We start from the raw sequence: 14,914 nt of genomic DNA on the forward strand, positions 1-14,914 counted from the left end.
TAAGAAATATTTTCAAATAGCTTCGGAATAAAAATCCTATTATTGCAACAAAAATGGTTTAGTTTAAATAATTTTTTTTATTAACAAATATTTCGAACTCGCAACCTCTCGTTTTCCTAACCATTTGAACCAACCTAGAAGGAGTTTGGCTGATCAAATTGAAGTTAAATTAGTATTTAGCATGATTTGGCAATGTAATATCTAAAATTTATGACATAATATGACTAAAGAAATCACATTTGGAAACCTTGAGTATAATTTCTATTATTTAAAAATTAATGACCTCTATATGTTTTAAAGGCTAATAAAACTAAGTAAAAAATAACCATGTCCTCGTCATCGTCATAATACAGAAACGCATAAATCTCGACCGGCTTTAAGAAAGTTGCCTTCTGTAATTAACAATTGTTGTTCAACAAATATCCATCTCATTGAGGACACAAAAGTTGATTAGGTAAATCCCCAAAATTCATCTTACATTGACTACACCGAAAAATGAAGTATCATTATGAGGAAGGTGTATCGCAATAAACCCGACGCGATACTTGCTAGTCTAACAAGAATGCAGTGAGTGAAGGACAAACAATTACAATTTTGAAATTCTTTACAAACGTCAATATCTATATGCCTGCTAAACTCCAATCTCATTAACCAAAAAAGGGGCTGATTTGAGTCAACATTTCTTGACTCAATGGACTAGCCGCTTGCCACAATCTCATGAATGGCATCGCTGACTGTTTCATCCTCTGATCTGACAGACAGTTTCATTGCAACATCCTTTGGACCATCAAGTCCAAAAGACAGCCGTACAAGCACCTTCACATTCCCTATGAATACACCTGACAATAAGCATGTGTGTGATCTTGAATTGGGTGGAACCTCCTCTGTGCCCTGCACACAATCAGCAAATATAAATTATAAAAAAAGATGTCACCTTCCCAGATGATACCAGTAAGTAACAGAAAAGCATACACCAATTTTCTTTTAGAATTTGTCAAGTGCTCATGCAGTGAGAAATAACTCATGCCGAGTCTACAAGCCAAGTGTCAAGATGAGGTGAGATTCTAGTGTGATTGAGTAATAGAAGCACCCAAGAATCTCTTCTAATTTAGGTTCTCTGTGCATACAACTGCGTCTTACATGCATGCATGGACGACCTTGAGGCAGGTGTTTGGCTATGTCACAAAGTTAACCTTCAAATCTTTCAAATGAACAAGGGTGAGTGACAACTAGGCTTCGCGTACAAACATTAAATTCTTTATATCCACCAACTGTATTTGCATCTTTTATTAATTATATTATATATACATAAAATTATCTATTAACATTCAACTTTCAGTTTATGCTTTGACAAAATCTTGTATAGAAAATGAATTTGTAACAGCATCTAACAAGTAGACCAATCAAACTATAAAAATTGTACGATCAACTTGCTTTCTCATAATCAGTAGAATTAAAGTAGGCACTAATAGTGGTCAGTGGTGAGGGTTTCAGGCAGTTAACAGGAGGTCATAGGTTGAAATGTTCGTGTAAAACACTTTGTGCAACCGTTGTACACAACACACATGCAATACACAAGTTAAATAAAGTGGTCTCAAAAAAGAGTTATCAAAGCAGCAATTGACCTCATCAGCTTACCTCACAAGGCTCCAAGCCAAGTAGGTTGATAACAGTGTTTACAGCTTCAGCCAAGCTCTCTCTAGGACCAAGACCATACTCATCCACTCGCTCAAAATCAGGGCCTAAGCTTTCCCATGCATTCCTAAAATTAGACACCCCCACTTTCAACACGTAATCTGCTGCAACAATCTCCAGATCCTCCAGCTGGTATTCATCTTCGACACCATCATCTTCAGCCTCACCAGTGGTTGGGTCAACCTGAAGAAGATCCAGTTAATCTAGAGATGAGTTTGCTACAAAAATATTATAGGTTATTTTCCACAAATTCCCTAAATGAAAAATATAAAAACAAGCTTCACGCTTGAATTATAATATAAACATAATCATGACATGAAATAATAAAAAACCAGAAAGGTTCAGAAAAAAAAAAGAGAGGATAATACCTCTTTGACAATAAATTTCAGAATGTTAGAAAATTTTCCAACTGTTGGCACTCCCTCTGGCTTCTCAAATGCCACAAAAGTCTGTCCAGGTGAATCATAAGGAAGAGACCTGAGAGGCTTGGAGAACACCTCTGAGAATTCATCAGCATCTGAAGCATCCACAGTCACAATAACCTGTAATAGGGAAAAATAATTACAAAGACCTTGGAGTTGGATTATTTTAAGAAAATTTGAAGCATCTATAATATTCATTACATGTTCCAACAATTGCTCTGGTATCGTGTTTGTGCAGTTGTACTGGAACACAACATGCCTATCAAAAATGTGTTTAATGACATTAACAGCATATTCTGTCTCAGCTTCAGTGAGCTCCACGGGTGCTGAGGACTGGTAAAAAATATCAAAATACATACCACATTAGATACAGAAAGAACTACATAAAATATAGAATTGTGGGAGCAGAAACAAGTGAAAGAACCTTGAAAAGCTTCCCAAAGTTTGCACACTCTGAAATGGTCGAAAGCATCCTCTCATATGCATCTGCAGTTGATGGGGGAGCACCCAAACCAGTTGGCTTTTTACCAGGGGCTTTCTTTTCTGCAAGTGGCTGGGACTTGACCTCCTTGGGCACAGAGTTAATGTCAAAACCTTCTTCTGAAGGTTCCTACATTCATATTAAACACATGAGATGATAAACTAATTGTAAGCAAGAAAGATGCTGAGGAAGACTTACATAGTTTTTCAAACTAGTCTCCAGATTGACAAGTGGGATATCAAATGGCCCAAACAGGAAGTCCTTTACATCTTTATCAGTCTCAACAACTGAACCATCACCTCCAAGTGTGTCCAGGTAAAGTGTAGCCCTATCACGGACCTGCACAGAAATCAAAATACCAAAAATGTATTAAAGAGGTTAATAATTTAAAAAATACCCAGAAGTAAAAATTTCCCTCATTCTTTACTATGTCCGCTGTTCTAACTGACTAACTTTTGAGTGTTTATACAGTAGCCAATTTATTCAGGCTATTCTAATTAATTGCTGATATTTGGCCAAGTATCAAACAGGGGACGTCATTCATAATTTTAAAATTTTAAGTATTTAAAATGTTTTGATTTGTAGACAAACATGCATATATTTGAAAGATTTAAACAATTCAAAATAAAAATTTTACACTCACAGGTATGAGCAACTAATACTAGATGTACAAAAAACCCCACACAACTAATGCATCTCAAGCCACATAATTATAGAAATGCCACAAAATACATTAAAACAAGGTACAGAAATTCACCTCATCATCACTGTCAAAAAGACATCGCCTTAGCAGAACAAATATGCGGGGCTGAAAGAGTAAAGTATGAGATTTTAAGTTGACACCAAATATCCCCAAAAATATTATATAAATTTTAGAGAAAACCACTGCAAATATAATCAAGTAAAACCTTTAACACATCAACAGCAGCACCAAATTTTGCCAGTGTGCTCACAGCACTGGCCCTAACAATTGCATTCTCAAGATGTACTCTATTATAAATGTAACGAATATATTTGCTCGGGTCTGATGTTTTTGGTCCTTCGATTCCCAGGAAGTGAAGTATCTACAGTACAAGGGGAACAAAATGGTTAACAACCAAGATGTAGAATTCCAGACAAAAGAAATGCACAAACAGTGAATAATGAAGCACAAGCTGGAAGTAATACCTGCGTGGACAAATAAGTGAACTCACAATCTTCAATGAACTCACAAAGATGAAGCAACCCCACTTCCTTTGCATCAGGGATATCTCTAATGAGAATCACAATTGAATCTACAATTGCCTTCTTGTAATCAAAACCCCCTTCTTCCCTAAGAATATTACTCAGGAAGTTCATCCTGAAAATAATAGCAGAATACAAACCATCATCATAAAACATTCCTCTAGGAAATAAATATGCACGATGTAACATATGGCATGTGGGGAGTCAAAAACTATATTCAGGGACACATACAGAGATCGATATTTTAAAGGAAACTTCAGGCACAATGATCTTATTGCTTCAACAACAACAATTTTGAACTCATCAGCAATATCAGACATGAAATTTGTGATCTGCTTCATAAGACGATCCACACTAGATTCATTTCCTGTTTTCAAAAGTGTAGTAATAGCAAGGGTAGCAATGCTTCTGTTCTGGTCAGAGATTAAACTTTCCATATCAATGTTGCAGTTGGTGACTGCCATTGGATGCGTCATTGCCACCTGCCAAGTTTCAAGTCACACTTAATGATTAAAAACCTTGTCATGGTTGACCACGGCAAATCTCATTAGAATATTTAGGGACCAGTGAAGGTATTGATTTTCTATCAACTCCAAATCTTAGAAGGAAAAACTCAAAATACTCATTCCAATGACAGTGAGGTTTGAGACTTGAGAGGCATATCAAATATTCTTTATTTCAAATTCTACAACAGCATAAAAATTACTTTAGTGAAATTTGTGTAATTAAAGCCTGGCCTACCTTGTTCAAGGTGCGGACAGCAGCAAATCTCAAGACTGGCTTAGTCGAACTTAAGAAAAGCTGAAGAACAGTAATTGCTGGAGTTAATTCTCGGCTTGTTACGCCATTGAGCTCTGTTATTGCCCTGGCAGCTTCAAAAATCACCATGTCTGACTTGTGGCGAAGGCAACTCTCAAGATAATCATAGAAGGGGCGTTCCCCTGACTGTGTATTGCCTGATTCATGAATAACCTACATATATGATGGACGATACAGATTAAGAAAATAAATATCATTCCACGAATAAAGTACACAAGAAAGGAAACACACCTGACTTGTGTAACGGATCAAAAGGCACTGTGCTAAAGGTGAGCGAACAGTTCCCCTTGTCAAGCTGGTAACCAGCTTGCTAACTGCTAGCCGATCGTTCTGTCGTATCTGCAATGGTTCAAATCACCATGTACCACCAACTCTCTTCAGAATTTATACTTGTGTTTTGTATGATAAGGAAATAAGGCTTCCAAGAAGGCAAACATAAAATGACGTGCAGTAAGAAGTTTATAAGAGGGCTTTAAAGGAATAGAAATTAATGAATATAATTCTCCATCATGGTCCGGCTTGAACTGTACTTCTACAAGATAATTACATTAGACATGTAAAGAGTTGGATGGTGCCAAAATTTACAGCATTATGCAGGCAACTTTCCACTTAGTTACCAACATGAGGTTCAATGCATCCAAAACTTAGCTAACTTCAACAACAATGCAATACGGATATCTGAACAGATACTCTACTTTGAAAACTTTTCACTGTACTATAAGAAGCGCCACTTCTAAATTGATGCTGAATTTGAAGCTAGAAGTATAACTATGAGTATGCTAAAAGTTTTTGTTGTAGAAGACAATGTGATAACAAAACATGGACAAGAAACCAAACAAACAAATATTAACTTCTTCCAGTTAAATTCAAGAAGTTTTGCTTTCTCTTTGTATAGTCAAAATCAACACCCACATAAGCTCAAATAGAAGTCAGGCTCTGGAAGAAAAGTACGTAATTGGTGAAAGTTGTAATAGGAGAGAATGAAGACATGTTCATTTATGATGTTTGTCTGTGATAAGCCATGAAGTGTAGATGACCATTCAAGAAAATGCACTGGCAGTAGAAAGATACAAGTCAGCACACACACTTTGATACTCTAAATGACCCTAGAATGAAGACCAAGTTTTGAGGTGCTTTAATACACCAAAAACCCTGTACAGAGCCAAATAATTTTGGAAGCATACCTGATGTAGCAAACCCAGTGCATGAAATTGTACAAGGGCTGCTCTTGATTGAACAGCTTCCTGAACTTCATTGCTCCATCTTTTTACAATTTCAGGATTCGTCTGTAATAAGCAAGAAGCATAGATGAATATGAGGATATATAAAGAATTACAAAAGGAAATTAGTATGACTATTACCTGGAGTAGATGAATGCCACTAACTAGAGCAGCACTTGCAACAACTGGATTTTTATCTACAATGGCTTGTTTTAAATACCTCTCAATTTGTGAAAGGAGGGTTCCGTCAGTGATACGACACAGCACTCGAATGGCATTTGCTCGGTACATATCAATCTTGCTGTTCATGTCCTTCATGAGAGAGCTTGTGACGATGATAACCTATTTAAAAATTAAAGAGATAGAATATTTATAATCCAAGTTAGTAACACAGATCACAGACCATACACAAGAATATAAAATAAAATAAAAGTTGCATAAGAAAATGAAACCTCGTCAGCAGAGGGAGAGATCTCCTTTATCATCAGGTAGACCATTCTCCTTAATCCCATATCTTTAGACTGGAAAAGCTTAGTCACAGCAAAGAAAACTTCTGTGGCTTCAACCTAGAAAAAATAAAATTACCCAAAAAGGGATTAATAGGTATCCCTAAGATAATTCCACAAATAAGCATGGTGATGGATATCATTCTAGACCTTTGTAAACGTCTCTCCCTGATTAAGTAGGTATAGGAGTTTTGTAATAACCTGGAAACAACATAACAAAACAAACAAGCGGCCCAAGAATTCAACCACTGAATCATTTACAGAAACTAGATGAAAACACACACATCCTTTAAATTGACGACACAAACCTGTGAACATCTCCTAGCATCTAGTTGAGGGTCATTAAAAACCCTGGCCTCCTGAAGAACAGACCCCTTTTCAAGTCCCAGAAAGGGGGAATACTCAGCTGCTCGACAACAAAAATCATGGAATTCACAATTATATCAATACTAATAGGTAAGATTCGTCACAATACATTACCCTGACTCGGGACCGAACAAAAAAGAAAAACGCAACAAAGAGCTAAAAAATCTAGCACTACCAAGTAATCACCGGAAACGTATTCAACGATCTGCATTGCGAATTATCAATTCAAGTATTCACAAACGAAAAGGAATAAAACGAGAGAGAATTAGGGAAGTCGGAGAGGAGGAACATAAGATCCAACACAAGGATGTTGAGAATTGAGATATCTAAACTAGGCGAACCCTACTGTATCATTCGGAAATGGAAATGAAACGCGGATCTGGAAGAGGAAGAGATTGATCCGGCAATGGAGAGAAACGAAAAAGCAAAGCGCGAATGAGAGAGAAAGGGGACCGAATTACGAAAGTGTACCTTCGTCGTCGCGGTCATCGTCTTTCTTCACAAGCGGCTGAGCCATCACCAATCACCGGTGAATCACTGAGATGAGATTTCTGTTCAAGTTTGTAAATGAATAATCAGTGCTGAAGAAGGAAAATGCTGCTCTCTTTAAACGCACCAGTTGCTAATGCTTTGTACTCTTCTAGGATGCAGATCCAGTTACAAAGGGCGATACATTTTTCAGGTTCAAATTAAAATTTAATCACAATTAATTTAAATATTTTTTTCATTTAAAATTTCTTTACTCTATCTTTCAATATAATCATTCAAAAAAATGTGTAAATATTTTTTTATACTCTTTTTAATTTCATACTCAATCAGTGTATTTTTGCAAATAATGGCTTATTTAAAGATAGTATTTTTGGTAGTTATTTAAAACAGTAAATGTAATTTATGTATTACCAATACAACTTCTTCACTTCATAAATAATATTTTGTTTTTAAAACGAGTATCACTTAACTCAAAATATATATTAATTTAGCTGCACTTTTCTTTAATTCTACATGTTAGTATTATATAATGTTAAGATTAGTTTATTATGTCAATAAATCGGATTCATCCAATCTTGTCTCAAAAGTTATGGAGTTTTGATTAGGTTAGATTTGAATTTACAAAATTGACTCTAACAAAATTTTAGGTTGGATAAAGAGATAGATTAACCTGTCCTACAATCACCTACAAGAGGATGGATATATGATAATAATAATAATAATGACTAACCCCTAGCTATTAATTACCTGACTCATTCTTGGGCGCCTCTTTGCTAAGTGCCTAACGCTAACAACAGCACTAGCTGCACCATAGAAGCCATTTGCTACTTGTTGTAATTATCTTCTGAACGTGATTGTAATATTTCTGATTTTTTATTTGTTATCGATTCTCATGTTATAATATTTCATGTAATGATACTTCATTTTTAATATCTTTGTTAATTAGAATTTTTCACAGAATCTTTTATAAGTAATTTTTTTTAAAACTTTGAAGATTAATTTTATTTACTTTCAAATCAATAAAATTCTTAAGTGATAAATTATCAAAAAATAAATATATTTTATTAGTATTATTAATACCAATTAATTTTTAAATTTCTTCAGTTGTACAGTCTTATAATCTTATGCTTACATAACATTTGAATCTCCTTCATTATCATATGATTTCATTAGAATGTTATCACATGCAACAATTAAGAAGATAAGACAATATATATTATAGTTAAGATTTTATTAACCAATACCCTAATGATATTAATTAAGAAATTTAAAAAAGTACTTAACGTAAAAATCATAAAAAAAATACAAAAAAAATTAGGAACAATATAATTTTTTGTCTTCTAATACAAATTTTTTTAGTTTCTTAAAAATAATGTCCTTAAAGTATTAATTAGCATTATCCTATATTGCGTTATCTTTTTGTATGATAGATGGGATGGATTAATTAATAGTTAGTATGAAAAGCATTCATTAACCGAAAGAATGTTCAAATTAAACATGGAAAGTTTTGGGGGAATTAATTAATTAATTAATATGCATACCCAGTCGACTTCATATTCCCCAGTGTTGTCCACTGGGCGCCAACCTGTTACGAGCTCCAAAAGCATAATACCGAATGAGAACATATCAGATTTGTCAGTTAGCTTACCACTCGATGCATACTCTGGAGCCATGTTCCTAAATTATCTGAATTATTTATAGACTAAGTGGTTAGACTAAATTGACACTATTTCATTGCTTCAAAGTTGAAATAAGCATATAAACAAACTCAAGTATATATAGGTTTGGTTTACAGTTTTCTTACCCGAATGTTCCCATTATACGAGTAGAAATATTAGATTTAGTGTCTTAACTAAACTTTACCAACCCATAATCTGCCGCCTGAATGGATAGAAGAAATTGTTAATCAAGTATCGAGACTATCGAATCAGGGGAAATTCGATATAAATACGTACTTTGGCTTCAAAGTTGTTTTCAAGTAGAATGTTTGCACCCTATATGTCTCGGTGAAGGATACGAGGGTGACCTAGTTAATGTTCGAGATCATAAAAAGTTATTAATGTTTACTTCATCGTTAATCAACACATTAAAGCAGTGTTATCAGATTTTCCACCTAATATAACCAACATTGATAGAATACGTACATCTTATTTTGTTTTTATAAATTATCTATACAAGCACAGACACAAGTATTCCAACTAGTTATATTATATAGTTCCAAAAAAAAAAGGTAAACATACCATTTTCATATTATTCATTGGATGCATAACACACAAACTTTATTAATAAGTCACACTATTGATTGAGATGGCATTCACTTAAACTATTCATCATAAGTAGAGATATTTGGCCTAGGCTCAAAATCCTCTGGAGGCTTTCCCTGAGCATCAATGTTGTCATTGTCCACAACTTTCTTTTTTTTCTTTGCATCAACACCATTGTTACCATAAGCTGAAATGTTAGGTCTTGATTCAAAATCTTTTGTGACTTTCTTTTTTGCCTCTTCATCAACATTGTTGCCACCATAAGCTGAAACATTAGGTCTTGGTTCAAAATCTTTCATGATTTTTTTCTTTTTCTCTGCACCAACATTATTGTCACCATAAGCTGAAACGTTAGGTCTTGGTTCAAAATCTTTCATGACTTTTTTCTTTTCTTTTGCACTAACATTATTGTCACCATAAGCTGAAACGTTAGGTCTTGGTTTAAAATCTTTCATGACTTTTTTCTTTTCCTTTGTATTAACATCATCATCACCATAAGTTGAAACTTTAGGTATTGGCTCAAAATCTTTCATGATTTTCTTTTCTTCCACTGCTTCAATGTCATTGTCATTGTAAGATGAAACATTGGGTCTTGGATCAAAATCTTTCGTGACACTTTTCTTTGGCTTAGCATCAACATCATTGCCACCATAAGCTGAAACATTGGGTCTTGGTTCAAAATCTTTCATGACATTTTTCTTTGGCTTAGCATCAACATCATTGCCACCATAAGCTGAAACATTGGGTCTTGGTTCAAAATCTTTCATGACATTTTTCTTTGGCTTAACATCAACATCATTGTCACCATAAGCTGAAACATTGGGTCTTGGTTCAAAGTCTTTCATGACATTTTTCTTTGGCTTAGCATCAACATCATTGTCACCATAAGCTGAAACATTGGGTCTTGGTTCAAAGTCTTTGATGACATTTTTCTTTGGCTTAGCATCAACATCATTGTCACCATAAGCTGAAACATTAGGTCTTGGTTCAAAGTTTTTTACAACTTTATTTTCTTCCTTAGCATAAATGTCATCATTTCTGTAAATTGGAACACTTGATATTGGTTCAAAATCTTCTAATATGGTGGTGTGAGTATTCTTAACGAGAGATTTTTCGCAATCATGTTTAGAACCTTCAAGAATTTGTTCCTTGGTTTTGAGAATCTTTTCAGATTGGATCTCAAAGTTTTGGTTGAGGAGAGCCTTAAATTTTTTCGGCATCTGATGATCTCTCGTGTTCATTTTCCAATATTTTCCTCCATCTTTTCTTGATTCCCCAATCGCTACAAACTTTTTCACAAAATATGAAAAGAAAACAGAAATAAAAGAAATCATTACCTGAATGCAATTTATATTATGTTACTATCTTAATAATAAATAAATAAAATTTGTATCACTCTCCTTACTCAAAAACACATATTACTATTTAAAAGACCTATATATTTCACATAAGAGTTTTTAAATATGTCATATATCCAAATAGATTAATCAATTAACGTGGCAATATGAAAAAATTCTATCTCAAACAAACTAAACAATTATGAAAACAAAAATCACTATTATTTAAGGCATGAGGCAAGGCAGAAATATGTATGTTATACATTATTAGAGTAAGTTTAACTTATTTTATATGATATAAATTTATTTTTAAGATCTAATATGATCTTTATGGTAATTTATTTAAAAGTATATTTTGTAACAAGGACTTTAAATAGGTATAAATTTTCTGTAAAAAAAATATAATTTTATCTTTTAATAAGTTTATAGATTTAACTCTGTATGTATGTCAACATGCTTAATATTTACAAATGAAAATAAATACATAATTTTAATACATTAAAAAGATTAATACAATAATAATACTAACAAAAATTAATATTTATATTTCTTAAATAAGACAACCTGATAGGACTAAAATATTCTTTAAATAATCTAAAATCTAACTTTTTAACTAAATATTTTTTTTATAAAAAAAACTTGATCTAATTTTTATCTTAAAATAGTCTGGTCTAGCTTAGCCTAAGATAAGTTAGACTACAATCCCCATCACAGGGCCTGATCTATTTGTACCTACTGATAATTTCAAATTTTAATCCAATATATTACAAATGTAGATCACACAATATTCCAATAAAAAGAATGTACCCAAAAAAATTCCAATAAATAGAGGTAAAAAAATAAATAATCGCATGTTTAAATTTCTGTTAACAGTCTCTAAATAGTGATTCCGAGATAAATTATAAGAAAGGCCAAAACATAGGTCAAGACTTTCCTAAAAAAGAAATCTATAGTATAATTTAAGAGGAGGATTAGCGTCATACTCTTTATTTGTTTTTATTGGTGATTTAAATTAATTGAAAACTATAAAATTAAGAGTATAAGACCCATAAAATTTTATGATTTTCAATACATTTTAACTAATAAAAAAAATATATCCATAAAAGTGTGTTACTATCGTTTTTCATAATTTCAATACATAAATTTTGTATCCCAAAGGTATAGGCAAGGAAAAAAATAATATTAAAAATAACTTTGGGACAGCATGAAATTAAATCAGCGTATCAGAGAATAAACAAAATAATTCTGATTTTTTTTCACGTTTAATTTTTACATTCATCTTACTTTTATCTTCTTTTTATTTCGTACCATACCATTCATCATATTTTCTACGTTCCTTTTTATTTTTTCCTTCCAATCTCTCTCTTATTCCTTGAAGTGTACGTATACTTCGGTCACGTATGTGTGAAAATATTATTTTTCTAACAAAAGATATTAATGTATGATATATAGGCGGTAAAAAGATTTGGATCCTTTTCTGATTTTCAGTAACAAGACATGATCGTTTTCTTTTCTTTTTAAGCAAGACATGATCGTGTTAAAGAAAAAAGACGCAAGAAAAGAAAAATATAACCAATAAATCGTACCATTCGTCATAATGTAGTCATTTTTGTGTGCTTTTTTTTTTTTCTCTCTCCAAGGAAACCATCTTATTACAAGAGAATCTGCCTATATATTTTAACATCTGTCAAATACTCATACCTATTTACGGGGACTTTTAGATGGGCTAAAAATTAAAATAAAACCATAACAAGCAATCAATTAATGGTAAGGTATGAGATAACAACTATGAACTAATTGAACCAACGAAAACATACCAGGAAGAGAAGAGGAAGCAAAGCAAGAGCACGTCTCATTTTTAGAATCAAATAAAAGCCTCACTTTCTCTGACTATGGACTTGCATGGATGACTCTGTAACCTCTCCCTATTTATAGCCTGATACCAAACGTCTATAAGAGATACATATAGTTTATCATGTGCTGTGTTTGGAAAACTAATGAAGCACGGGAAATTATTTCCATATTCCTGGGTTAGAAATTAGTAATTCCCCACGTTTTACACTCCTTAAGTTTTCAGTGGGGTGAGAATTGCGATGTTTATTTGCTTTACCTTGCCTGATATGATTTGCATGCTTGGAATATAATATGTTTAGATAGTTAATAATGTTCTTCAAAAGAAGATACGTATTCAATAATGAGTCTAATAATGAACAATCGCATGAAGTGAAATAAATTGAAAAAAAAAATTATCATTTCATTGTTTAAATGTTTTATTGTGAATAAAAAACTAATTAAATCTCATAAAAAATAATATTTAGACGCATAAAACAATAATAACAACTCATTGATTATATATTTATAACTATTCAATTTTCATATGATTTAACGCAAACAATCAAGCTTTTAGTAAAAAAAAAAAAAAACATTCAAGCTTTAAGATGATATATATAGTATTCAATTTATAGTAAAATATTTTTTGGTACAATGTTTTCCTATGGATCAAATTTTGTTACAGTAAAATATTATTAACATTATTAGACTAACAAACACACATTTGACAACAAGATTGGGAAAATAATGAGATCTAAGTGGACCTTCATGTGATTAAATTACAAAGATAATACGTGGCTCGTGTAAAATTAATTTTAAAATATTAACAATATTATATACATAAAATGATAATGTATATATTTATAATTATTCGATTTTAATATAATTTAAAATAAACAATCAATTAAGATAATATATAGTTATATATAATTCATCAGTTAGGTAGTGCTTGGCCAAATTTTTTTCAACTTGTGTTCTCCTTAAAGTTAGAAGCTGGCCAAACACTTTTTATACTGATAAAGAAAATATGTTCATTATGGATGGTATACAAATTAAAGTAAATAATTTATACACTAATAACATATTTTTTTACCTAATTACAAATTGATAGGTAAGGTTACCACTACATACCAATCTAATATATCTCGCGCCTTGCACGGTTACTACACTAAGTTTATTTTTACAGAGGTTACTACACTAATTAATAACAATAAGAAATGACAATATAATAGAGTTTTAAGGATATATAAATATATCTCTTAAAAAACTGAATATATTAGTTTAAATCGGATTAGGTAGTCATCGGATCCAAGTGGACCATATATACTATTTTTGTATTAGGGGGTCATATATACTATAACTAGACATATTATTGATAGTAATTCCTCTATAAAAAGATATTGATATTAATTATTAATTGAGAGGGGTTTAAGAATTTCATTTTATTTTATTTTTTCAGTTTTTCTACTTCTGGTAACGCCACCGTCCCCATGAGTTCACAACAACCATGGAACAAAAGGAAGCATTGATTCTTCAAGTATGATGCAGTCACATGAGTTAACTCCGAAAAAATCAATGCTAAAAACACCTACAAAACTGTATATATGTTTCATCCTTTAAAAAAAATACTCTTATTAAACAGTTTTTTTATATTTTATTATTATTTCAAATAGAAAAAAAAATTCAAAAACAGAAAATAAACAAGCCGTTGATCGAAATTTACTTTAACTTTAATTTTCATCAATAGTCACATTAATTAATTGAAATAATCTATTTAGTAAAAAAAATTATATTCAATTTTTCTCATATGTAGTTTTTTTGGATTATAATTATGCACTGTGAGTTAAATTAATTTACGACCCAATAAATATACTCCTTCACAAAAAAAAAAAAAATCCAACTTTTGATATTCTCGTAACATTTTTTTAATGTCTATAACTATGTGTATTTTATTATAAAAAGACTATGTGTATTTTCAAGACAAACAATTTCTTTTTTTGAGAAATCCAGAATATCTCTCTGTCGAGAGTTTTTTTAAAAAAAATCGGCAAAAAGTATATTAGAAAGAGGTAACAAAGTACACAATACACGTGATAAATACATCAAGGTAGACCGATCATAAAAGGGGTTATGGGATATATATTTAACACGAGTATATAAATACTAAATAACCCCTTTAAGATAGAACACCAAAGCATAAAAATAAAATCTTTATATGGATAAATCAAACCCATTTCCCAATAAATTTTTTAATGTACTAG

The 14,914-nt window shown here is 31.9% G+C and overlaps 2 protein-coding genes across 3 annotated transcripts; both read right to left on the reverse strand.

The window, feature by feature from the left end:
- Nucleotides 1–411: 411 nt before the first annotated feature.
- Nucleotides 412–7,414, reverse strand: LOC100784608 (coatomer subunit gamma-2). 2 transcript variants are annotated; one of them, XM_003527177.4, is made up of 18 exons: nt 7,205–7,414; nt 6,676–6,773; nt 6,518–6,568; nt 6,314–6,427; nt 6,003–6,203; nt 5,826–5,927; nt 4,873–4,980; nt 4,564–4,794; nt 4,054–4,304; nt 3,766–3,937; nt 3,507–3,662; nt 3,356–3,406; nt 2,797–2,937; nt 2,542–2,727; nt 2,319–2,450; nt 2,064–2,237; nt 1,639–1,878; nt 412–891 (listed from the first exon to the last, which is right to left on the reverse strand). In XM_003527177.4, exons 1-18 carry the CDS (start codon nt 7,248–7,250, stop codon nt 697–699), a joined length of 2,649 nt encoding a protein of 882 aa, XP_003527225.1. In that variant the 5' UTR covers nt 7,251–7,414; the 3' UTR covers nt 412–696. The 2 variants fall into 2 exon arrangements, with proteins under 2 accessions (XP_003527225.1, XP_040872155.1); XM_041016221.1 differs by having other exon boundaries at nt 5,826–6,203; nt 7,205–7,413.
- Nucleotides 7,415–9,447: 2,033 nt separating this feature from the next.
- LOC100527571 (uncharacterized) lies at nt 9,448–12,749 on the reverse strand. Its single transcript, NM_001251126.2, has 2 exons — nt 12,641–12,749; nt 9,448–10,775 (listed from the first exon to the last, which is right to left on the reverse strand). The coding sequence occupies exons 1-2, from the start codon at nt 12,677–12,679 to the stop codon at nt 9,546–9,548; spliced, it is 1,269 nt and encodes a 422-aa protein (NP_001238055.2). The 5' UTR covers nt 12,680–12,749; the 3' UTR covers nt 9,448–9,545.
- Between the last annotated feature and the right edge of the window lie 2,165 nt (nt 12,750–14,914).

This window comes from Glycine max, chromosome 6 (genome assembly GCF_000004515.6).
Source record: "Glycine max cultivar Williams 82 chromosome 6, Glycine_max_v4.0, whole genome shotgun sequence".
NCBI lineage: Eukaryota > Viridiplantae > Streptophyta > Magnoliopsida > Fabales > Fabaceae > Glycine > Glycine max.

Coding starts and splice junctions, on each gene's coding strand:
- LOC100527571 (NM_001251126.2), bottom strand. CDS start 12,679: ATGAGACGTGCTCTTGCTTTGCTTCCTCTTCTCTTCCTG. Junction 10,776..12,640: donor TGCTTCCTCTTCTCTTCCTG/GTATGTTTTCGT, acceptor TTTGTGAAAAAG/TTTGTAGCGATTGGGGAATC.
- LOC100784608 (XM_041016221.1), bottom strand. CDS start 7,250: ATGGCTCAGCCGCTTGTGAAGAAAGACGATGACCGCGACGACGAAG. Junction 4,981..5,825: donor CACTGGGTTTGCTACATCAG/GTATGCTTCCAA, acceptor GAACCATTGCAG/ATACGACAGAACGATCGGCT. Junction 3,663..3,765: donor TCACTTATTTGTCCACGCAG/GTATTACTTCCA, acceptor CTTGTACTGTAG/ATACTTCACTTCCTGGGAAT.